General features: G+C 39.0%; 2 protein-coding genes across 5 annotated transcripts in view; both read left to right on the top strand.

The window, feature by feature from the left end:
* BEND5 (BEN domain containing 5) overlaps positions 1-11,662 on the top strand; it is a 32,442-nt gene extending 20,780 nt beyond the window's left edge. Inside the window, exons 4-6 of one of the 4 annotated variants that reach the window (XM_072867869.1) lie at positions 2,314-2,462; positions 6,991-7,204; positions 11,110-11,659. In XM_072867869.1, the coding sequence (XP_072723970.1) occupies positions 2,314-2,462; positions 6,991-7,204; positions 11,110-11,270 (524 nt within the window). In that variant the 3' untranslated portion in view covers positions 11,271-11,659. Of the gene's footprint in view, positions 1-2,313; positions 2,463-6,990; positions 7,205-9,457; positions 11,085-11,109 lie in introns of those variants that run through there. The other 3 variants (XM_072867868.1, XM_072867870.1, XM_072867871.1) reach the window with 3 other exon arrangements.
* The window catches only part of AGBL4 (AGBL carboxypeptidase 4), a 988,954-nt gene that overhangs the window by 607,443 nt on the left and 356,198 nt on the right, over positions 1-25,313 (top strand). The gene's annotated exons all lie outside the window — the stretch shown is intronic.

The following is a 25,313-nucleotide window of genomic DNA, read 5'->3' on the forward strand; positions in this document are numbered from 1 at the left end:
GTACACAACTCCCATTAGCAGTAAGGCAATAATGTGGGTTGCATGTCTAATGCACAACATGCCAGGCTGAAAATGCAGCCTTTAGTAGTTGGTGAAAGTAGCTGTGAAGACTACGTCGTTAGAGGCAGATTTCTGTTTGGGAAGAAAAAATGAGTAGAATATAAAAGAAGACGTTTTAAAGCCTTTCTGTTGGTGACTTCTAAGCAAGCAGTAAAGCATGAATTGCAATAGAGGTTTTTCTGACCTGTTAGAGCTATGGTTATTGTGGACTTTAATCAGCTGTTTTTCTTGGGGAGCTCTGGAAACCAAGTCCCAGCTGTGTCAATATATGACTATAAACCAAACAGTAAAAGACTTCTAAATAGCAACCAGTGAAAGTGTTTAAACTGAGATAAACATTTCCTTCTAGGAAGAAGGTGGTTGTACTTTGGTGTCTTCCTCAAAGTGACTTTCAAAGTATAAGAAAACTCAAAAGAGCACTTTGTTGAAGAATGTGTTCTTGAAGTAACAGCTAAAAGATGACTTCTTAAGTTCACACTGGCAATTACGTCACTGCATCTGCTTGTTCGGGTGTGCCCTCACTGAGGTGTGTGCAGACTTTGGGTGGTTTAATCCATCCAGGTCTTTCCCCCAGTGTGAATCAGTTTAGCAGTCTCAAGTGTAGAAAGTTTAATTAGTCTTCGTTGTACCGTTGCATATACATAATAGTAGAAGTGCTGATTAAGATTACTATGAAATTATAATGCAAAAGGTATTTTGTTTTGTGATTTCTCTATTTGCGCCATGCTTGCATTGCATATGGCTCTTAAGACACTCTGTGGTGGCACTGCAGCGTAGGGTTGTCTGAGTTGGCAAGACAACTTTTAGTTGTTGCTGAGTGTCAAGTGGCAGTCAGCTGAGAACATTTAGCTAGCTATGTAGGTGTAGAATAAGCTATAGGATAAATGTCAAATGCTGACAATGGACAAAATGCTGATATCAGTGTAAAATAATCTGTAAATGAAACTGTGCAAAGTAGGAGGAATGAATACTTTACTTGTTCCAGGTACAGGAACTATTTAAGATACGTGACTCAAGACATGAGTTCTGGTGCCAGCTTGACTTGCAGAGTTAGATCAATTCAGGGCTTGGTCTATGTGTACAAACACTGAGGAGGGATGCTGAACCGTGATGGTGACCTGAGTATTGATTGAATTGTCATTTGTTGAAGATGTCAAGGTTGGGCTACAGAGTGCTGTGGCACTCTCGGCACTAACCTGGCACAATATAGTTCTTACAAGTGGGTGAGTTTATCCTTATAGTTCTTGGAAATGGCCGATTACCATGATGTCCAGGGTCTAAGCTGGCAACTTTGCTGTGTTAACAAACCACCGTCCCTGCATGGAACTTCAGTGACTGCTGGAGCTTCTCGTGAGCCCAGAGGCAGACATCAAGAGACAATGATAGGCTTGGGGCCGTAGCCTGTTCATAGACTTCTGGTCTAACCGCTGCAATGAATGGAATAATGAAATCCAGTTCACAAATTATTTTATTTTGTTCTTCTGCCTTTTTAGGAACGCTTTATAAGTTTGATCTGGAAAAGAAAAGTTGATGACTGACGAAATAATTATCCTCCTTTGAAGCCTCAAACATATGCTTAATATTATTCTGTTGTTTAATCTGTGCTTAATTTTTGTTGATTACATTAAAAATAAAAACCAGTGTGTTGGATGGATTGGACAATCAAAATTCTAATTTATGTGGGTTTTTTTAACCTTGGATACTTTTTCTATGCATGATACTTTAGCATAAGTAGCCTAAGCCTGTTTCCTTTATAGCATTTCTGTAGATCCTCACTATTTATAACAGAGGTATATTAAATCTAAAGAGATTTCAAATTTCTATAAATTTTGTAATTCTATATGGATAAATTATATAATTATCCCAGTAAATTACACAGGTTTCTATGAAAATATAGAGTAATTCTTATTTGAAGAATTACTATTGTTGCTTTTGGTTTATAATTTCAGTGTCATTTTAACATAATTTCCATGGTGTGCACTGAAGCAATCTTACCCATATCTGTAATTGTCCATATGCTTTAAGAATAAAAATAAACATTTAAATTAAAATTAAACATTTTCATATTTATAAAGCAGAGTTACTTATCCTGCTTTTATTTATTGACGTTCGGAAGTAGGATTTTGGTTTAGACTCTTTCTAACTTTGAAAAGGACACGACTAATATGTTATTTTATGCTAACCATGGGTGATGAAGTGATTGATTTCATGTTCTCTGGGATAGCAGACAGCTCTCTTTTCTTAACTGTCTAGGACCTGCCATTGAGCTTGAAAAAGTAAAACCAGAATCAATTGAGCCTGAACCTGAGGTACAGAAGACCTTCAGTGAGGAAGCAAATACATCAACGTACTATCCTGCCCCTGTTCCAGTAATGGACAAGTATATTCTCGAGAATGGAAAGGTATTTTAAATTAAATATAGCATGAATAGTTTGTAAATGTCCATCAGGTGATTTTCTTGTGGAATTTTCATGATATTGGGGGTTTTGCATGGTAGCAGCTTATACAAACTTCCTCAGTTTTTGTAAAGGCATGCTATTATGCTGAGGAAAATTATGAAATTACACAAATGTGAACAGGATAGAAAATTATCCTCAGTGATGAGAGCACTGAATGCTGTGTAACACAAGGAATATAATTATTAAATATGCATGCACAAGCACATTGGCATAGTCTTCAATTGGTGACATACCAAAAAAATCTACCAAATACAGACCAGAGTCAGTAACCCACATTATAAAGTTACATTAGTCTATTTAACAGAAATACTTTTTCCTAAAAGGTCTTCAATGTTTTTAGTGTGCTGTAGTCCTATTGCAAAGAAGCCTTCATGTTTTGGTTGAATTGGAGTCCAGTAGATAATTATGAACCCTGGAATGAAAATGGGCTCCCTTGAATCTGGTAGGAGTGTTGCCACTGAATTGAGCTGATGTGGTGCTACTTTACAGATACTTTTATCAAGTTGGTGAAATACCATCTAACTACAGTTTGCCAGAACCTGATTGATAGTTTTTCAGATTTCAGCATGTTTAACACATTGTCTGCTCATCTACTGAGGCCTGCTTTTATAGCTGTTGCCATTATCATTAAATGAACGTTGTATTTCTTTTACAAAACTGTATGTCCTTCAGAATTGCCTAGGGCAGATCCTGTTACTTAGGATATGTATGCATTTGGTACCATAATCTGAGAACCTTTTAGGAGCAAATGTCCATTTCAGCTTTGGCATACAGTGGAATTACTGATGGAATAGCATGAAATATTACATTTTCAGATCTGTGTTACAAGATTGACTGCACAAGTGTCTGTCATTCTTGAAGATGAATTTGATGTAATTGTTGAGGACAAAATGTATGTGAAAAATAGTATAACCTTGACAGTTTGACAGGTATTTGGTTCAGATAGCTTTTCTTACCTAATATATTTAACATACATCATTTGCTTGTATATTTTGTGTATATTTGTGCAATGAAAACTTAGCATATATTACTGTGAGAGTTTGGTTTACCTCCTTTTTTTCTGCTTGAGATCTGTGGGATAGGGCACGTCCTTTAGTATTTGTATGCAGCTTTTCCTGCACCTTTATTTCATCTGCCAGCTTCTCAGCACTTCTGTTGCTGAAGTCTTCTCTGTCTTTACAGACATTAATATCTCTTTAACTTTCTTTTTGTAATTTTGGTCTTTCTTCAAGTTTGCCTATTTATTGGGGCTTCAGCCAGCTCAGATACATTATTAGTTCACATTTCTGGCATTTAGAGTGTTGGAGGGTGGTTTTTTCAGTTTTCCTTATTTATGCCTTTTTTTCATTACTTCTTTATTGACATGCACCACTAGAGTAGTTGAAATACTTTTTTAGAAATCTTGCCCTTTGTGGCATCGGATTTGATCTTAGTAGGATTCTTTCAAAGCAGATAAATCTCTCTCCTCCAGAGGCAGAACAGAGTTACCGAAAAAGAGCCTATGGCATTCATTTAAAGAAAAGAAAAGAAAAAAGCGTTCATCTTCTGAGATACATTTTATATTGCACATGTTAGCACAGGTACGGTGGTGAGCATTGCTTTGAATTTGCTGTTGTTTCTGTTGCGTTGTGCTTGAAGGTTGATCCTGCAGTTGCTGAAATTGAGGGTAAAGTTCCCATTGATTTCATCAAGCCAAGGGTCTGGCCCATGGGGCAGCTCTTCCAGGAAGAAGGAAATGGCTTCTGAATCTGGAGTACAGTAAGCTTCCCATAGCTTTGGGAGTAATAGGAAACAGTACCAAGTGTGTTTTACAGAGAAGTAAACTGAGACATGGAGAGATTAAATTCCTTGCCGTACCAGTGCTAGAAATAGAAAAAGGGAGACATAAGTTTTCTGTGTCTGTGGCTGTCTGTCACGTAGCTGCTGTTACCATAGGTGTTTCATACCAGTGATAACTTTTTTAATAAATGAAGCATGTTCAAAAAAGATATGATCTGTCTGAAACATAAATATTAAAAATATTTGCTATAACTTGTTTTCTTTTAAGTAACTTAAAGCTAATAAGTAATGTAGTAGCTTAAGAGACTAAACAATCTTTAGCAAAGACAAACCCTAATTTTGGCAGAGGGGAATCTGATTTTTTATAAAATACAACAGTCTCTACAACTAATGTAATACAGACATCCAAAATTTGGCATGTCACAACATTCCTAATCTTAGTTATTTTCTACTCATTTTTACAGATAACTTTTCTAAGATCAAAATGGAAATAACTGAATTATAACTGTAACGTGATTGTTTTCTGAATACAGACTGCTCACTCTGATTGAAGTTGTCTTACAAAATATGTAGAGAGCACCAAAAGAGTGTGAATTTTTTAAAGCACTTATGAAAAGGCTCAACAACAGAGAAGGAAGGAAAAAAAGAGGTGTTCATGTTGTGCTTATTACTAGCTCCATTTCTGTCCATTACAAAATCTAAATACCATGTGGACTTGTGAAAAGCTTCTTAGAATCCCTTTAGTGTAGAAAATTCTGCAGGAGAGGCAGCTTGCTTTATGGTTTTATACTTTGAGGAAGTTAGGCTTTTCATTTGTTTTTTACAAGGTAGCTGGTAGCCAAACCATTCATATTTTTCTATTTAAGTTTTTAAACAACTAGTTGCTTTTGAAGGATGCTATTGTAATAAAATATTTCTTCACGTTATAGCCCTCATTAATAATTAAAGCAGGTTTCCATTTAAAGGAAATATGGTATTTGGTTGAATACAGGCAGTAAAATTATGGGTATATAAAATTTTACAGTAGCTTTGTCCAGTTTTCATTGCATTTAGTGGGACTTAGGTGATACTGTTCAGATCTGTATGGGTAGCAGGCACAGTTTATGTAATGCCACATGGAAGGAGTAAAAACACGAAAAACTAAGAGCAAAACATTTAAGGCAGACAGAGTCTCCTAATATAGTTTTGCCGTATAATTTTGTTCACAGGGGGTTTTTTAATCGTGAGGAGGCAGTAAGTTTTTATTAAAGTATTACTGTTACAGAAAGAACTTCCATTTGATCAGTTTTTATGAAACCTAAATTTTGGATATAACAATCCAATTGATACATATTTTTGGCATTTTGCACTTCTACAGAATTATCTGAAAGTAAGTTCTATCTTCTTCCTTTCCAGTGCAGTGAACTCTTAGCACTAATTAGAATAGCTAGGTCATGCATTAGCTTGTCATGGATGATGAGCAAGAGTGGCTCCAACCGAATGAAGTTCATCACCATGTGAACAAAGCTTTCTGTGTGCAGAGGTAGTTCAGGTGTCTGCACTGTACTCCAGGAATTAGGAGCATGGACATACATGGTACAAAGTATTCTCCGTGGTTCTGCACAGGGCCAGCATTTGCGTCCAGTTGGGTTTACTGGTTGCACTCATGTCAGACCTGTGCTGATTACTAGTGGAGTTATTTTCCTTGCTGTTGCTTGAAGGTGTCCTGGTTATCAGGAGGACTATCAGCTCGAACATATGTAGTGCCAGCCTAAGGACGGTACTCAGATTCTCATCCTGCATTCATCTTAAGTCTGGAGCATTGGGGTAGAGATAAGGTGTAGCTCTGTGGGAGTCAACCCAGCATAGTCAATGCTGAGCAAGGCTGATAAGCACAACTAGACTTGAGCAGCTTCCTTTTGGAGACTCTACAATGGCTTCACACTGCATTTCCCAGTACGCATATTATCCTGCTTTACTACTACAGTGAAATACCTCTGCTCCCCATTGTCTGGATAATGGAAAGTTTATGATGTTGCAGCAATGGGTCATTGCCTTACCACAAAACAGTATTCCCCTGGATAGATTGATCGTACATGATAGGCAAACTTCATGATAGAATTGGAAGTTTTACAAAGCTTCCAAGCTCTCTTGGCTTATATTGAAATTGGAGCTCTCAAAATCCCTTCTCCCCTTCCAGTTACTTCAAACAATCAGGCTGAATTTTCCCAACAGGTACAGGATATGACTTAGGAAGTATTTCCCTCTCTACTGTCCTGAAATACGGTTTGGATAAAGTCTGTTTCAGCCAAAGGGAAGCTTTTATATTAAAGACAATGTTTCATCTTGCTCCTGAATTAGGCTGGTGCAACTGTTTGATTTATATGCTGTGCATACCTTTATAATACTGGATGTGTTTACTGTTTCCTTCTGTCTGTTCCTGACTATAGTCTTTCAGGAGGTAGGCTATGCGGGGGGAAAAAGTAGAGAGCAAGAAGAACTGAATACAGTAAGGAAGAGGAACTATATTATATAAGAGGTTGACTTGAACTCCCTGACCCACAAAGTTGGAGAAGTTTCAGAATTAGGCAAAATGGATTTGTTCAGCCCTAATTACTGTTATTATAGTACCTAATATTAATGTTCCTACAGCACTTGGATACTGTTGTGTGCTACATACCATAGATAAGTTGTTATTATTACTACCTTCTAGGTCCATCTTGGCAGTGGAATTTGGGTAGATGAGGAGAAATGGCACCAGCTGCAAGTAACACAAGGAGATTCAAAGTATACAAAAAATCTAGCGGTTATGATTTGGGGAACAGATGTTCTCAAGAACAGAAGTGTCACAGGAGTTGCAACCAAAAAAAAGAAAGATGCCGTTCCCAAGCCACCTCTCTCACCTCACAAATTAAGCATTGTCAGAGGTAGGTTATTTGAAAACTTTTGCTTCCTGCTTTGGAGTTTAACTATTAATCATTGAGTTGAAAGATGCTTCTTTTCAGCTCATATAAAATTAACTGATTAAAAACTGTAATTCAAATTGCTATTGCATTGTAAAGTGCATACATATCCAGGAAAAGTAAAACACATTGCAATAGCTGTGCACAGTGCAGGCCTTCACAGCTGAAGAGTTGTACTTCAGTAAGGTTCAAGAAGATCATCACTTTGAACCACTTGCAGGACAGGACTCTGAGCCTGGAGAACAACATGTTGTTCTGGAATTCATTCATAACAGTGATTTTTTAAAATGCATATATTCCTTTTAACAAGCCTGAGAGTAGCTTTACCACATTCTTTCATCCAGAATGTAACCAACTCTGGCATGAGGCACAGGAACCATTATAGCTGTGACTATAAAAATACACATACCTTCAAAGGCGAGGAAGAATAGTTTTACCCTTTTAAGTGGAGAAAATGGAAATAGTAAAAATTAACTGTTGCACTTGAATTGGAATTTGAACAGGAAGTATAAATCGCTGACCTATCTGGCAGGAAAAATTGCAATGACACTTTCAGTAACTGCAAGCCTGAGTCCACATACGTAGGACTTTGAGAGAGAGAAGGCCTTCTCCTTTACGTAAAACGAATAGTGAATTTCAGTCCCTTTGTATCATCATGCTTGTGTTTTGCATTCATTTCTGTCTCTCTTGGTATTTCAGGCTTCTTTTTAAGTCAGAACTGAGTCAGTTCCTCATGGAATACATACTGAAATTGGATTTAGGTTTTGTATCCATACTAAATTGCAGTAGGGCTGAAAGAAATCTCCCGATTTTATTGAGCTTCATTATTCTGTATTTCCTGTTCTTAGTTGCTATGTGCTCTTAACTATGAACTCTTTAAGAGCTGTTGTAATCTGCCTTGCAAGTACCATGTTTTGGAAGTAAGAAATATGATTCCTCTTTGAGTGTGTGCGTGTGTCTGTGTTGTGTGGGGGAAAGTTGGAAACTGATCTTCGTACTGTCATCTTTCTTAGTTTGTAAGAATGAGTAAAAGACATGGGGTTTTTTTACTAATCTGCTTTAAGAATATATGTGGAAGTGCAAGCTGTTCCATACTGATTTTCTAGTTCTGGCTGGGACCTTTTGGTACAATCCTAACACATGTAGCAAAGTAATGATGTGCTGGCCACGTAAGGAATCCACTGGCTGTGGCTGTGGCTACCCTTGTCAGCTCCTAATGGGAAACAGTATTGGTTACCCAGATGCGCACTTACAAGCACGCTGTAAAAAGGGGTTATTGTTCACTGGCCCATTGCAAAGAGCTTTCTAGTTTTCCTGCTGGAGGCTGTTGCTCCTCAGCACTGCTGGCAAGGTTGCTTATGTGACAATTTCCTCTTCTACTTCAGTCAGGGCCAAGCTGTGTTGCTTGAGCCATTTAAATGATGGCTTTCTTCTAACTCCTCTTGTTTTGACTACAGTTGAGTTTGGGAGTATGCTCCAACAGGTACATGGTGAAAGGCAGATGGGGCCCTTCCCTTTCTTCTCTTCCATACCTTTACTTTCTCCAGCAATTCAGCTCTTCCCTCTTTCCTCATTTTTCTGTGTTTTCTGTCATACTTTTGCTTCCAGCCTCAACCCTCATTTGAATTCTGCTGTTCCACACCCTGGTTTTCCATTTTCCTCTTTCCAGTTTTTATTTCACCTTGTCTTTGACTCCCTTTTTGTTAGACTTAAGACTGTACAATCTCCTTTTGAACCAGTTAAACTGCATGGCCAATGTTTTAGGTGGCAGCAGGCAAACTTCCTGTATCAGCAGTACTGGGTAGCACATAACCATGATTTTCCATGTTGTTGTGTCCTTTGCATTTGTGTCAATGTTAGCAGGCCTTGCCCCATCATGCCAGCAGCGTTTCCTGGAAAGCTGGAAATGATCAAATAAGTTGTTACTACGTTATGGGGAAGAAAACAAAACAAAAAAATGAGTAGCAAGTGGACAAATGGTGAAATGCGGGGAAGTTAGAGTTTACATGGCCAATGACTTGGATCAGGCATCACACAAAGAAGTAAAGCCCTTGTTAGTCTTTGAGGTCTACTTGAGTCTTTGGTCCAGTCAGAAATACGAAGGGGTGTCTGTATGCTCCTCTAAAGCCAAAAGATAAAGAAGAAGCAGAACCCCCTAATCGCTCTTTGAAGCCCCTAAGCCAGCATCCTTATGTGACTATTATACTATCTCTGCAGCCCCTCACTGAAACTGAAGAGATGGAAGAGGAAAAACTGTGATGATCATGGATCTGTTTGGGTCACACTGACTTTAAGAATCACAGCTGATGCACCAGTTCTGTCAAGTGATTCTTTGCTTGACATCGTGGCTAAACTAATAACATAGCCTGTCTTTTACTGGAAGTTCACCTTACTAGGTGTATCTGCCACAACCTGGGAGTATTCCTGAGATTGTTGTAGTAACAATTTATGTCCTACAAACACACTGGGTTTCTTCAGATTCTCAGTGACATGCCTCCTCTTTGGTGCTGTGTTTCAAATGATAGTTTACTGATGATCAGCATTTCAGCTATCAGGCTGCATGCTGATTAATTTTATTTATTTTATATTCAGTACATCTTACAACATAAAATTCACATTGTTTTAGATGGTCTCATCATTCTGTGGACACAGACTAACTTATTTAAAACAGATTTTTGAACGACAGCATTAGCTCTTAATGTGTCTGATATCTCTAGCTTCTTAAAAATCCCTACTGTGTAGTATGTAATAAAGAAATTATAAAAAGTATGATGCATGAGCACTGTTATAAACCTTGTTAATGCAAAATAACCTTTTATAAAACTTCTGAGAGGTTTCAAAATGAACTACAAAGCATGCGTAGTACTTAATTTTCATAACTTTTTAATACGATGCATTAGAAATGTTATAAACCATGTTAATTAAGCGATAATCTCTATGGCTTTCTGTATATGAAGCAATAAATGGCTACTGGAATAGATTACTAGGCAAAGCAGAACAGAGTCTGTTTAATCTGGGAAGCCTACACAAGAAAATACACTGTTCTGGTTATGAAAACAAAAAACCAAAACCTGCCTGTCTCGAAGGAGTTGGGTGTGTTGCACCACCTCTGATTTCAGCAACCTCTGCAGGATTCTGGTACCGAACTACCGACTCTGTGGAGCAGAATTGTCTCGACTTTCATTGCCTTCATTGCTTTTGCAGTTACTACTATTGCTTGCTTTTTGTATTCCAGTTAAGTTCACAAAGTGCATTGTGCAAACATTCAAGAAGATGGCTCTCCCCTGAATAATCTACTAATAAAAGCAAAATACGCCTAGGGACAGGGCATCTGATAAAGGTGCAGACATTAATGTGTGTTGTACAGATTTAAAAAATAAAATAAATCAGTTAATGTCTTCTCATACTGGTTACTGCTTCTCTTCCTAACCATTATCGTTTACTTACTATCTTGAAGGTGTGAAGGTAGGAGTTACTCACAGGGAACATGTCTGTAGATAACAACAGTTCTAGTGAGACCGTTCAGCTGGGAGAAGATTCTAAATCTGCTGTGGAGATACGGACAAATACAAGAGTTAGGCAGGCAAGACTGACACTGTAAAAGGTTGGATTTAGCCTTGTTTCTGTATAGAAAGCCTATTAATGTAGTCACAGCATAACTGGAAGTTGGTCATGCCAAAGATTCAAGCTTGGTGAAAAATCTTGTCTTTACCAAGATAGCCAGTGAATCAATGAAAGCTTCTGTTGTCTTGCAACAAATATACACAGTGTTTACTCAGTGCTGTCTCTTGAGTAGTTAGCCCAACACAGGGCTATATTCTTTTCTAAAAATATCCTAATGGCTCTTTCCTTTTTTTTTTTCTTCCCAGAATGTTTGTATGATAGAATAGCACAAGAAACTGTGGATGAAACTGAAATTGCACAGAGACTCTCCAAAGTCAACAAGTACATCTGTGAAAAAATCATGGATATCAATAAATCATGTAAAAATGAAGAAAGGAGGGAAAGTGCAAAGTACAATTTGCAATAAATTTTGGATTTTTAATAAAGTCTTAGTGTTTTACTTAAGTGTTGTTTTTTGATTTGTGTGGCATTTTTGCTGATGGGAGAAGCTGACTTGAAGTGTTACTCTCCTTCTAGAACGGATTCATTTTTTGAGCGGTTCTGTCAAAAGCCTTTCTATGGTGTAACCTGCTTTTAAATAATGTAAGATATATTGTAAGTCCACTCACAATGAAACAGTGGATTTTCAAAGGTTTTTCCAATGAGTTGCAGTATGTTACCTGCAGTTCTGTATATAGGTTGTGATTCTGCGAACACCAACCCATTTTGCCTACATTTTGTTTTACTGGAGTTAGTGGATCTAGGTGCAGTAAACATCTGCTTAGAAGGAAGAACTGTACAAAATCCACTTTGCTATTGAAAAGGGTTTTATTGTATTTTACAAAGTGTTTTTCTGAACTGAAATTTTAATCATTTGTTTTTTATAAATCTTTGTTTTCATCTCTAACAATATATTTGGTCAAAAACACACAAAACCCGCTTCTTTTTCACTTATTATCTTGCAGTTAGATCACCATTGCCGTCATAGTTTAAAAAAAAAAAAAAAAAACACAACAAAGAACCCAGAGCTGTAAGTTGTAAAATCATGATCATTTATTAAAAAAAAAATTTAAAAAAAATCTAAAAGCAGTTCTTTTTCAGGCACCAAGGCACTTTTCAGATTTCTCGTTATGGTACAAAGCTCTTCAGTATGTCCATATTACTGTTCTTGAAACACTCTATTTTTAGCGTATTTGTATTTTCAAATGATTTAAAGATTGCCACACTATGGCAAGATTATGTATAATAGAAAATGTAGTACCATTTTGTCTGAGTCCATAATTTAACAGTGGACACTATTAGCACAAATTTAAATTAAAAATAATTTTCTACACCGAAATCAGACTTGCGATGCAAAGTTATAAGGAATAATTTGTTGTCTGAATTATACCTGATTGTCTGTAAGTGAAAGAAAATAACCTGAAGTCTTGTTTCATGAAGGATTTTGAGAATAAGGTTTGTAGAGATAACTTAGGGCCTGTACTAATCAATTTTGAGGATTTGTTATTTTAGTGATCTTAGTATACCTTCCATTTGTTTTACGCACGCCGAAGTGATTATCTACTTTTCAGGCTGGCTGTTCCTAAGTATCAGCATTTGTTGGTTTTCTACCACAGAAATTCTGCTTCCTGTAGTTTTGAAAGACTTACTGACCATTTCTTATCATCTTCCTGTAGCACGGGTATACCCTAACGTCAAACCTGTTTCAATGTCCTGTATGTGCAGATAATTTGAAAGGAGCAATGCAAGGATTCTTTAAAGGGCTGGGGTGGATGGAGGAAAGAGGGGAAGGGAGAGGAGGCAGCGTGCTAGAACTGCAGTGCCTGTTTCAGAAGGGATGGAGAACAAGACATTGTCTCTTCCTGTACACCACGTGTGCTTAAATGATGTCTTAATTCAGGACATAAGTATTTGTTTTATACTTTCTGAAGTGCAATTTCATGATTGGCTCGTGCCAATCTTAAGTATGCTGGGCTGCCAAAAGAGTACACCCCCCTTTAGCTGCTCGTGTCCCTGCATTCCCCTCCCTTCCCTTAAACTGGCACTCGTGATTGTGCAGATGTGTCGGGTATCACTGGTTTCCAAGGGTCATTTTGTAAGGGTGGTGCAAGTAGGATGGAGCCAGGGAACATTCATAGTGAGGGACGGGAAGAGGGGCAGTGTCTTTTTACGGTGGCTTATGCGTATTCTGAAATTGCATTTAACAGCCTAGCTTGTCTCCTGTTAATCTCAAAGTGTTCTTAGGTAGTGTTTAATGAAGTGCATAAATGTTTATGTTTCCTAATTTGGGATGCTAAATAGCAAATTAGTGTTTATAATGTCAGTGCATGTATCCTTTTATTAATTAAAGAACAAAATAGAGATAACATTGAAGAAACACTTAAACAGCAAGTTCCCACTTTTCAACCAGACTTGTGAATGTACAATTTTTTTAAAGTGATATTAGGACAATCCACTACTTTTGGGGAAAATGTCCATAATTTCCTCAGTCTTTTATGGCTTTAGTACTAATGTGTTTTCATTGTAACAGATTCTTTAATGAGAAGATCATGCTGCACTTCTTAGAAGATAAGCCTATTTGAGAGAGCATTTTATGAAACCTGGGAAAGGCAGATTAGAATTTAATTAGTTAGGACTCCAGCCTGGCCCCAAAAATCAGAGATTCTAAGTCTTTCCACAAAACCAGCACCATCTTTCTAAGGCTTCTCCTTGACAGACTTGTCCCATCAGATGTTAATGCTGCATATTGCTGAAGAATTTCAGTTTTCTCTTTGGGGAAGGTATCTTGGAAGTCTTCATTCATTTCTTCCTGGAGTTTCTATCAGCCCAGGTCCAGCAGACAGTTTTTAGTGGAGTTCAACAGGAGCATTTGGGTGGCACAAAAAGGTTCACTTCCCTTTGAAGTGTAGCATTGTGGGGGGCTAATACTATGTCCATTGGACTGGGCAACTGGCATTTAATGTGAGCATCATCTGAAGCTTTGTGGAGTTATGGCAAAGGAATAAGAGGTATTAAAGGTAATATACCTCTTCATTCTATTATAACTTGAACTAAATCTTTGGATTTCTGGAAGTAAGTTTTTGCTAATAAGAAGTCAGTTTTGCACGCTGTAGTTGTAAGGCAATGTGCAGGGGGCTCTGTAACGGGTAACAGGTGTGTATGAATAATGTCTTTGCACTTATATTTGGTCATTACTCTTGTCTTTTCCCTCCCTGTGAACCTGTATGAAGACCGTACAAGTCTTTCCCAGCGTGTGTGTTTCAAGTAGGGAAATAGGCTACAGTTGCCATGTGTTCCAGCATTACCCAAGGAAAAATACAAACTTTAATGGGGTGTGCTTTTCTGCATTGAAATACTGATTAATAAATTAACTGTGAATTTCATTTCACTATGTTATACTGCATTTTTGGCCAATGCTGTTCTTGTCGGTACACTAATTCTTCCATAATTGTGCCTGCCTGTACGTAGTTTTGCTTTGTTCATAACGCATCTGCCGTGAATCTACCATAGGAAACTTTATGCGAAAATAGTGCCTACTAACTTTTTCCTACTCTAGCTTAACTTCATACCTGTACATCATGTGAAACTGGAGAATTTTGACGTAAAATGAAGTAGGTTTTATTATACCCTGTAATACCCCTCGTTCATCATTCTAAGGTTTGTGCTGCGCCGTTACTTCATACTGTAAGCCTGGATTTGTAAGTATCAGAAAACCACAGATTTAAGATGAACTGACTTTTTGTCCTGAGAGATCAGTGCATGCTGTTTACTTCTTTTTTTATCAAAGAAGGAAGAAGGTAGTACTGTTATATGAATAATCTGATCCTTTGTTGCCACACATTGCTGCTGTAATTTGTGATATTCATGACCTGATCCATATTAAAGTGCCTCTGGCACACTTGCAAGGAAGCAAGATTAGAGTTAACAAAAAGGGCTTTATTTTCTATTAATGATTTTATAAGGGAAATGAGCTTCCTATTATAAATTTAAATGAAATTCCTATTATATTAAAGGAAATAATCCTACCAGAGATTTTAATACCTCAGTCAAGATGTCTAGCCACTCAATTAAAAAAAGAAAGCTAGTATTTGTTAGGGAAAAAAAATTGTTAGGTTCTGCTGTTACAGAACAGGTTTGGATTTAATGATGCTTTATAGAGATGGGAGTTTTGTTTTTTTTAATACAGCCAGACTAAAATACTTACTTAGTCATGTCAAAGTTGAACTATAAGTAGAAGGTTTATAAGTTTACTTAAGTAGAATTATAAGTTTAAGGTTGCATTTGGTTAGCTATTAAGCATGACTGTGAAAAGAAGGTACAATCTCCCTGTGGGAGGTCACTTCTTTGCACCATACCTTTGATGCTGTATCTGATAGATTACTGCAATGCTGCTTTGTTGATTTAAGGATAGATTATTGTCCTCTTGGAAGTTTTAAGTAGCAATAAATTTAACTTTCTTTGGATTTAGTAAAATTGTAAAGATAATTCAGCTTCACACTTCTGGAATTTGTAGACCTTTAAAAAATAAAGCTAAGTGCAGGTCATTGTTAAAAAAATACCATTGTGATGCAAAACCTCAAAGGAGTGAGAATGTTCTGAATTGGGAACATTCTGAATTGGGAACATTCTGTATTAGCTGTAGCCTCACTGTGCGTTAGCTGCATTTGTAAGTCTTGAGAAACCCAAACTTGGACTGTTTCTGAAAGGGAAAGTACGGTTGCGTTGGTTGAAAGTAAGGTTGGAGCTATACTGAGGATTATTTCAATATTCCATCTTTTGGTGTGAGAGTGGCCACTCTTCAGAAAGGTACAAAGATGAAACTTGTGCTTCTTCAGAATGAGGTGGTAGTTTTCTCACTATTCTTGAAAATATTTGTCATTCTGTGCATGCCTTTAGTCTCAGACTGATGAAGTTACAACATCAATTGCTTAGACTTTATTGGTGTCATTTTTTTCATCGTAATAGTGTGGAACTGTGAAGTGATTCATACAACACTGAGGCAATAAAAATGTTATGAAGTGCAATCATTGCATGTTTCATGCTCAGTAGCTAATTTTTAATTTCACCATCTTGGACACTTTTGCATCCCCTCAGGCTTCCTAAATAGGAAAGGAGAATCATTTGGACATGGAAAACAGGAACAGTGATTCAAAAAGGAATTCATTTACTTGGCTGTTCATTTGCTTTACTTTTGCAATTATTTCTGCTGTTTATATTTGAACAATAACTTTCATTCTATGCGTCAGATACCCACTTGTTCAGTCCTGCAGTGAAATCACAGTCCTGTGGTTGTGACATCATTTGTTTATCATAAAGATGAAAATAACTCACCTATGACATCAGACAAAGTTCAATTATGGCTGGATCAGAACAGAGCTGACAGTGAGTCTGGGAGGAGAGGAAGAAGCTGAGCCTAAAGGATTTTTTTCGGTGCTGCCTTCTGACTAGAAAACTTCCTACGGAGGAAATTATTTCCTCCACATTTAGCAGAATAGCAACGGCATATTCCTTGTTTATTGACAGTAAAACCTTTACGGAACTAAACTCTTTATTAGTATGTGTTTTTAATGAATGGGCCACCTACTTTCATATTAAATTTTAGTCTAGTGATTTGAAATTAAAGAGTCACAGAAAATTTATTGGACACCCAAGAGAGGGGGAGGCTGGGGGTGCCTTAGCTTTTATTGTAGTATAACAATTGCTAGAAGTCCTGGGAAATACAAGATAAGAAATTATGCTCGTTGGTGCTTGTGTGTCCTTTGTAGTTAGCATGAGCTTTCATGCTTTTGGAGTGGAGAGAGATGTAGGTTTCATGGGATTGGCTGACTATCAGAAGAATTGGCTGTGAACACCCTTCGGTGTTCACCCTAATGAATGTGAAGGATGTACTGGGACAGCAGCAGAGGGAATATTTCTGATAGTGCCATATCACACTGGTACCAGCCCCTTCCACATGAGACTCAGATGAATGAAAAAGCTTACACGGGAGAGTTTCATATTCTTTCTTTCATAGTCAAATATATCTTTAAAGTCTTACCAAATGTTTATAGAAATCTTACTGAATTGTAGTTTAGCTTTTTTAAAAATAATGTATTTTCAACATGTTTTCCATTTTTCTTGTGTTAGCAGAGTAGAAGTTTAATGGGAGACATCTTTCTCGATGTTTAAGTTGGGATATCAGCCCACTGATAGTTGAAAATAGTCCCTTTTGAGGCACCACATTCTTCCCTTTCCGTACGGAGTCATCTGCAGGATTTATGGAGGTGCCTTGTAAAGGAGAATTCTCAAATAAGCAGGATTGGAGGTGGATGGGGCAAAGCATCTGTCTGGTCCCACTCGGTGGGTTGCGAGAGGGGTGAATCTTTTTGATTCCCCGAGGGTTTGTGTACCAACAGAGGCCCATCTCGGCTCGGCAGAGCTGCGTGGTCGGTAGAGTCACGGCAATGACTCAGAGGAACAGTCTGGCCAGCAACTTTATTAACTGGCGAATTCAACAAACGGACAAACTTAACGAACTGGCGAGCTCAACGAACGAACAGAGGCGATTTGGCAATGGAGCTATTTTCCGGGCAACGTGTCACAATTTATCCCAAACTTACATATATTGGAAGAGTAGAGGAAGAGAGAAGCGAGAAAAGGAAAGGAGAAGAGAGGAGGATAGAGAGAGAAAAAGTATCACTGCCCTTGGATCCCACGATGACGATGACAGATGTGGCAATCCTCCAGTGGTGGGCTCGTGCGCGGCTCCCTGGGGGGCGTGTCTTTTATAGGCTAATCCCCGCCTCCAGGTACGCCCCTTCAGGACTTACATGGTTCTTGTTCTAGAAGGTTCTCAATCTTCTGCGCAGGCGGTGGGTGGTTGGGGGCAGGGGGGTGGTTGCGAAGGGTCTCTCGGGCGGTCGCAAGCCCCTTCCTCAGATCAGCTCTGTGTGGCCTCTGGCCATAGGCGGTCAGGTCCGGCGGAACCCAGAACCGTGCGTCCTCCAACGCGCTCCCCGCGTCCCGCTCCCCACATCCCGCTCTCGCTCTCCCCCACCCCGCACTCACCGAGCTGCTGTCGCCATGCAAATCGCGCCTCGCCTCGCCACGGTGTTTGAGACATTAACTCTTGCAGTCCCTCCCAGCACCTGTCTCCAAGTTAATGTTCTGTTGTTTCCATTTCTTGAAGAGTCTTAGATTATGAAAAACTAAAACTCCTGAAAGAAGGGGTTTACATTTTTTCCCTGCGTTATATATTAAAATGCTTTGACGCTTGCTGGTTTCTTTGTTTGCAAGGACACTTTCATTCTTCCAGGACCAATGTACACTGTAAGTTCTGCATTTCAGTGCGCATCCTTACAGGAATAAGCAAGTGAGGATGTAGAATTTGGGGTTAAGCAGGGGTGAAGAAGATGTAGCATCACCTCTGCTTTGGAGCACAGTGCAAGGAACCACCCTCCTTGTTAGGGTAGGGTAGGACAACCTAGAGGGTGTCTTTTCTTCAGGTATAGTCCCCTAAAGGCAACTCATCCAACAAAGATCGTTTATTGCCACATTGGTAAACACCTGCAACTTCCACTCTGTGGCTTTCCTAAACTTAAAAAGTAACCGAGATCCACTCAGCAGCAGCCAAATGCGGAGGAGGACCTTATGTGTGATGGTACAGGAAGCCTTGGAACAGGTTGTGGAAGGGTCACGTAGGCCTTTTCACCTCCCCACAGAGAATTAATACGTGCAATTTAGATGAAGTCAGTAGCCAAATAGCAAAATCTCAAGCAGTTTGACTGGCATTTAAGGTTTTAATCAGTGAGAAGTTTTATTAATTAAAAGTCCAATCACTCTTACATGCCAAGAATTTAACCTTTAACAAGTAGGATAATCAGCTTTTTCTTCTACAGCCAGGGACCTCTACCTAGTGCAGTTACACAGCTGTGTGTTTACAGATGTAACGTACTGTTATCTTGTATAAATCTGTCTATGCCATGTAGATCCACAAATTGATAATTTTCCTGATGTTAGCCAGGCCTGTCTGTTTTCCTGGTCTTCATTTCTGTTCCTTCTTCAAGTGGGAGGCAATATTCTGTGCTTGCCTTAAAGGTAAGGAGACAGAAGTGTTTCACAATTCCTGCCTTGCAAGTTGTCAGCAGGGTTCTGAAGTGAAATACCTGCTTGTTATTCTTGGAGACAAGTGACAGAGAGCTAGAGCATTTCCTTAGGAGATCTGGTAGTACTGCTGTCACCGGAAGGCAGACTTTGCAGTTCAGGGACTTCACATAGCAGCATTTTCTCTTTTTTTCTTGCTGTGCCAAAGCATAGATTGTAGCAAAGAAAATTTTACTCTTATACGAAGGTCTCAAAGAGGTAAGATGGAATAAGCAGAGCTTTCAGCAGTATCTCTTAAAAACGTTCATTTCTCAAAACAGAGGATCCCCTGCTTTTTCAGAGGCTCAGTGGCCTGGAAGTTTCCCACCTAATTGCGGTGCCTAAGTTGGGATTGTCATTTCCATCAGATGAGCAATGGAAAGCATTAGGCACTTTGACAGATTATACTGATTTATGACTTTAAATTGCCTTCTGGGACTCCCTTTTTCCATTTACGATATGAAAAACAGACACCTGTTGATCTCAGAAAGAAAGCTATTTCAAAATTCTGTGATCTAAGTGCAGTTCTTGAGAAGGGTGTTCTTAGCTGTCGAGTTACATGCCTAAAGGTGGGTGGAAAGACTGCAGGCTGTGGTGTGTCTGCTGGTGGGTCATTCAAGGAGATGGTGTGGTCCCCTGCAGAACATGTCAGAAAGCTTCACTCGATTGCTCCTTTGAAGAGAAACCTTGGCTGGACCACAGCATGCTTCTTAGAAAAACAAGCAGTCTTCAAAAAGCATCAAAGTGTTAAATCCATCTTTTCCTTTAGTAGTTTATACCAGTGGGTAACTACCCTCACTGCTCAGCTTGCGCCTTATTTCTCTGTGAATTTTTCTGGCCTAACTTCTAATTCCTGGTTCTTGATTTGTCTTTCTTAATATTCTCTTGCCTCAGTATTTCTCCACTGCATCAACATCTCAATGGACTGGGTGTCTTCAGTCTTCCACTACCACCCATGTTCTAGGTCGCGACTTGTTTTTGTAATATTTTTCCTTTACATCTACCCAAATTTGTTTTAGTTTTATGGAAATACTTTCTATAGAGGAGTTCTTGATATTCTCTTAAATACTGTATTAGTTAATGTGATACAATCGCATGTTTTAGGACATGTCACTTTGTGTCAGAATGTCATATACAGTAGTTGTAATTTCTTTTTGTGGGGCAAACGTAATCTGCCTCTGTAGAAAAAACATATTTAATCGATTCTTGACCAATGGATGTCCCAGTGTAATTCCCTTTTTACTGTATTATTAAATATAGCTCTGTCATGAAAATATTGTTCTTAAAATGGGTATTTATCTCTAATATGCTTTCCTCTTTGACCTGGTACTATACGTGTGCCAATGACAAGACAGAGTATGTTCTTCCTGCTTGCCAAACTGCTTATTCATGTATTCATAGCTCAGCCAGGCAGGCGGGTGATGGTGTCGAATTGGGCTGCAAAAAGCAACAGGTGAGCAGAGTTTCACAGAAAAAAGGACACTGAAGTAATAAAACTTAGAAGAAAGGGAAGCCACAGTCATTTTACTACTGTTAAATTTTGTACCATCTTCAAGATAGTTATGGAATCTTCTTGGTTGATCATACCTATGCATTGCTGAAGAATGGTGAAGAGCTGCTATCGTTATGCTGTTATACATGCTCAGAATGAAGGGAGGGTATCCTTAGAGAGAGACAGCATCTTTTGTGGAATTATTTCATTCTGGAGCCTCCAGCCAAACCCCATAAAGGAATCAGACCTGACAGGAGAAGAGCTTGCTATACATCAACCCTTGCTGTGTCTACTTTGATAAATTAAAGGTTGCTTTGGATAGGACTTACACATACTTTGTTTGACCATGCCTGCTAAATAATTAATATTCTCAGTTAACCTCAGAGACAAGATGAGGAACTGCCAACTTCCTCCACTGAGATGGTTTAATGAAAATTGTTCTTTGCCAGAATTTTGAAGGTCAAAACCGGCTTAAATATGTAAACAGGAATTATATCAAGGTAAAGCAAAAAAACTGGTAATTAATCTTTTTTTAAGAAGTCGTTTCCTTCCTTTGAGAATTTCGAATAGTGTCAGACAAGGTTCTTCTAAATTTCCTTTATCATCTCTCTGAAGATTCCCTGTTAATTAACTTAGTCATTTATAAATGTTATGAAATCATGTTATTGGCTTATTTCTGTTTGTAAAGGCATCAGGAAATTTGTGTCCTGCACCTTTTGAAAAGTAATTAATGTTTCACTCTTAAATGCCTATTGATATTTTTGTATTTCCTGTTGATTTGAAATTAATACCTCTGCCAATTTAAAGCTGGCATGCTGGTTCGTCCAGGTTTCATTTACAAAGCATGGACAGGACAGCATCACTGAGCTGATCCAGTTAAAATGACGTCCGTCATCTGATAAACTACAGAAAAAAATACTTGTAATGTTCTGCCTAATCCAGGCTTCCTCCCTCTCTGGGGATGACCGAAGGTGGCCCTTTCCCACGTGATTTGGGAGGGGCTGTGTAGGTTTTAACTAACTAGAAGCTTAACGATGGGAGTGGTAAGATCAGAGCAGTTCAAGTGCATGTTGTAATACCAAGGGCAGAAACCAGTTGATCCCACCCTGGTGCTGCAGTATTATTAAACACTCTGGGCAAGGCCTTGGTGATGTTTTGCAGGGTTATGGGTGGTGCAGAAGTTGCTCTCATGGTCTCCTTGCTTACCTGACTGATCCGATCTCCTGTTCTGGAGGTCAGGTAGAACCTGTACCTGAGATATTTCAACTTCATGGTGCAAGATGTGGCCAGTTTTTCATCCTCTTTGGGTAGGGGATTTGCTGTCTCATCATAATCTGACCTGTGGTGGGATCCACGAAGTACCGCTTGATCCCCTACCTAGGGCAGCTCAGCTAGCTTTGCTAGGGGGAGAAGGCAACATTGCTAGTCAAGAGGAGGGCCACTGTGCCCTGCCAACCTCCCATGCTCCACAGATGGGGCTGTGAGCTTGTTACAACTGACACAATTTGGGTATCATTCTGTATTGGGTTTGATTTGGATCTTCAGTGCTTCCATGGTGTATTATCTACCACTGTCCCGCCAGCTTGTAGCATTTAAGACTCACCTTCTGTATTTAATATAAAAGTTGATGGTGGTCAAGTTATGGTAACTTGTGTGGCATTAACAGTGAGGGAGTCTGCAGCTGGGGGATAGCCTGCACCGGTCAGGCTATAGAGTTTGGTATATGCACTTATGGGTGGGTTTCTCCCGAGCTGGGACTTTGTGAGAAGTTCCTCTAGTCCACTCCTCAAGTGAACCTACATGGCACTTTCTTCTCCTTGAACAAGGACTATACAGGCAGTTCTGCAAAAGTTGGGGATCTTTTGTTGCTGGCTAACAATTAAACTCTTTTCTGGTCTGGGAAATAAACTTTAGTGGAGCTTTTTTAGCAGAAGGCTAAAATTGGCCAGTATTGCCTCTACTCTGCATCTGAGAATTGCCTATTTGTACTGTCAGGTACCCCAAATGTAATTACTGGAAGAATCAGATACAGTATGATTAAAGGAATCCATATTTGTTATTCAAGGGTTTTCTCTTTATTAAATACTTCAGCAACATTTCAGTAACCAGTGACCTCTTTTGAGAAGTGACTCATTGCATTTTAAAGGCTTTATAACCAAGTCATCCCTTCTTGTCAGAGACATGGAAGATGAATATATGGTTCTTGCCTGCCATTTCCAGTCTCAGGGGAAGTCCCTCTTCACTGCCTGTGGTGGTGCTCAGCTGCATCACCACTTTTAATTGCCTCCAGGCTCCTGCAGGACTTTGTGTGTCCCCTCTGGCATGACCTACATCCTTGCAGAACCATGAATCCCTCGACACTGGTTAGTGGAGTCTTAGCTCAGGACAGAAAGTCCTGTTGTTGCTAATCCCTAGCTGTCTCCCAAAGCTGTAAACTATGTGCCAGTCTCTTTCTTGTGTCCTTAAATTCATGTGGAGTTATTTTGCCTGTAGAAGGATACAAGTGAATTTTCTGTATTAAAGGCGATGAGAGAAAACGTGAGTGCTGTCTTGAGCTTTGTGGATACTGGGTGTGTTATTACAGTGAAAACCAGAGAAGGATGTATTAAATACAGCACAAGCACCTTATCAAATCAGAAATTCATACATCATAATATATATATTTTTTTTCCCTTGAAAGAGGGAATAAACAGTGAAGTAACAATTCCAGCTGTAGCCTGAATTGCATTGCTGCAGGTCAATTCAAAGAGAAGTGTATCAATGTGTCAGATAATTCAGTTTAATTTGGAAGGCTTAGGTTAATGGAGGAATAAGATGATGATATTTAGGGTGAATTAAAGTAAACGCTACAGTCTGTTATGGAAAGGAGCCATTTATACAATATAAGATAAACTTGTTCATTTTGGGAAGTATAGCACTCTTCTCCAAGAATGTCTGTTCCACTGTTCTGTAGTACTGGGGGTGTATGGACCTGCTCTTGGACTTCGTCACACAGGACTGAAGTTACTGGACCTGTACTGTTGAAGGCCCAACGTTACGCAGGTGCATCAGTTCCTATTTTGCTCTTTCTACACGTAATGGTAGGTAAGCCTAGAACATTGTTCTTCAGGAGTTGATTACTTTATCCCCCCCTTCCCCCCCTTCCAGTTTGAATTTACTCATGAGCAGTGCATGTCTATTTGTTCTTGAGCAAATGTTGCTGCCAAGTTTTAGCAGCCTTTTTTCTGTCTTTGAAGGGTTTATGAGAGATTACATCCACTCTACCTTTGCTAGACCAAACTGTCCTTTCAGTTTCGCTTGGGAGATACGCTCACCGATTCACCTGCTCTTATCCTAGTCAGCTTCTTCTATACATGTCTGATCTTTCTTGATCAGTGATGCTTTGTGCTGAATTTTATCTGGGGTGGTCACAGTACGTTATACAGTGCCGTTATCTTTCTAGAAATGCCTTTCTCTAGAAATATCTTCTGTGCTTTTCATGGCTTTGCCATGCTGAGGGCTCATAATTCAGCAGTAATCAATGGCTCTGCTGAGGTTGTTATCCTTCCTTTGAGTTCCTAACATATACCAGGCTTCCTATCAATCTGTAGGAAATTGTATTTAGGCTGTCAAACTTAATCTCACCTCTATTATTCCAATTCTGAAAGTCGTCTTGAGGGAACTTTTCTTCCCATCTGATATTTCTCTGCGGCTACATCCTACTGATGTTACCTCCTGGTATGGTGTCATTAGTAGGTGTCTCTAGGGTCTACGCTTAACCAGTGCTTGTATGAAAACTATCTTTTCTTTTATGTAGATTTGTACCTGTTCTAAAACTGTTTGTAAACATTTAATGAAGCCTCAGATTGTCCCAGTGGGGCAGGTAGTTTTCCTAACTGTAAATGACTGATAATGCTCAGAAATAGGGAGCTGGTGACTTGTGCAGCATCATGCCTTAAGTCAGAAATGAGCACTGATGACATAATCCCAAGTCCTCTGCTCTAAAAGTCAAATAACACTGTATGTTTTTTATCAGGAGACTATCCAAAGGCTTTTAGAAAATGTGGTATATGTCAGTGCAAACTTGAGGCTGGGATCTGGAAAGCCATCTGGAAGATAAATTTAATGGTAAATGAGTTTTCAAAGCTCTTGGGTAGCTTTGAAAAGTAAACCCTGGATATTTTAGCCACAGATATTTTGATGGATATGCTTTCTTGGGGCACGATATGTGTACTTTTCCTGGGTCCTGTTACCATACCAGGCTGAGCTTCACCATTGTTTTTATTTATGTATTTATTAAAGATGAATAGCTCAGGTGAGCTGATAGTACATAGTGCCATACTCATCTGTATTTGCTGTTTCAGTAGCGCTTATCTTCAGGACTTTTGGCAAGATTCATTTGAAACTTTCCAACTCTTGAACTGCATGTGTAATATCTCTGAAAAAAACCCAAATATCCATGTTTCTCCCTGATGCTCCCAATTCTGTTTGTCATTGTTGTGTTTACTGTGTGGATTAATCTTGAAGCATGGAGTGATTGTGAGCTTAAGTAATAACGCGGAGTGAAACCTAAGTGACCAAGTTACAGGGAGTGCGTTCATGAAAAGACAAATACTAAGCTTCGCATCCAACTGTGTAACGTGGCACCTCCCTTGCAGTTTGGATTAGCATAATTTCCTCTGCTGCCTCAGCACCGCTTTGACTTGCTTCATTTCTCCAGAATCCAAAGCATACATGTTTCCGCAGAAGTTGCCACTTTGGGATTTGCACACAGCTTTACCTGTCCACCCTTTGAAGCCACCCTCCTGCCTCTAAGCCAGTGAGAAAGCACTCCAACTGTAAGCTTCTTAACTCAAACAAACAAACAAAAATTTTTAT

This window comes from Ciconia boyciana, chromosome 7 (assembly GCF_034638445.1).
Source record: "Ciconia boyciana chromosome 7, ASM3463844v1, whole genome shotgun sequence".
Lineage (NCBI taxonomy): Eukaryota > Metazoa > Chordata > Aves > Ciconiiformes > Ciconiidae > Ciconia > Ciconia boyciana.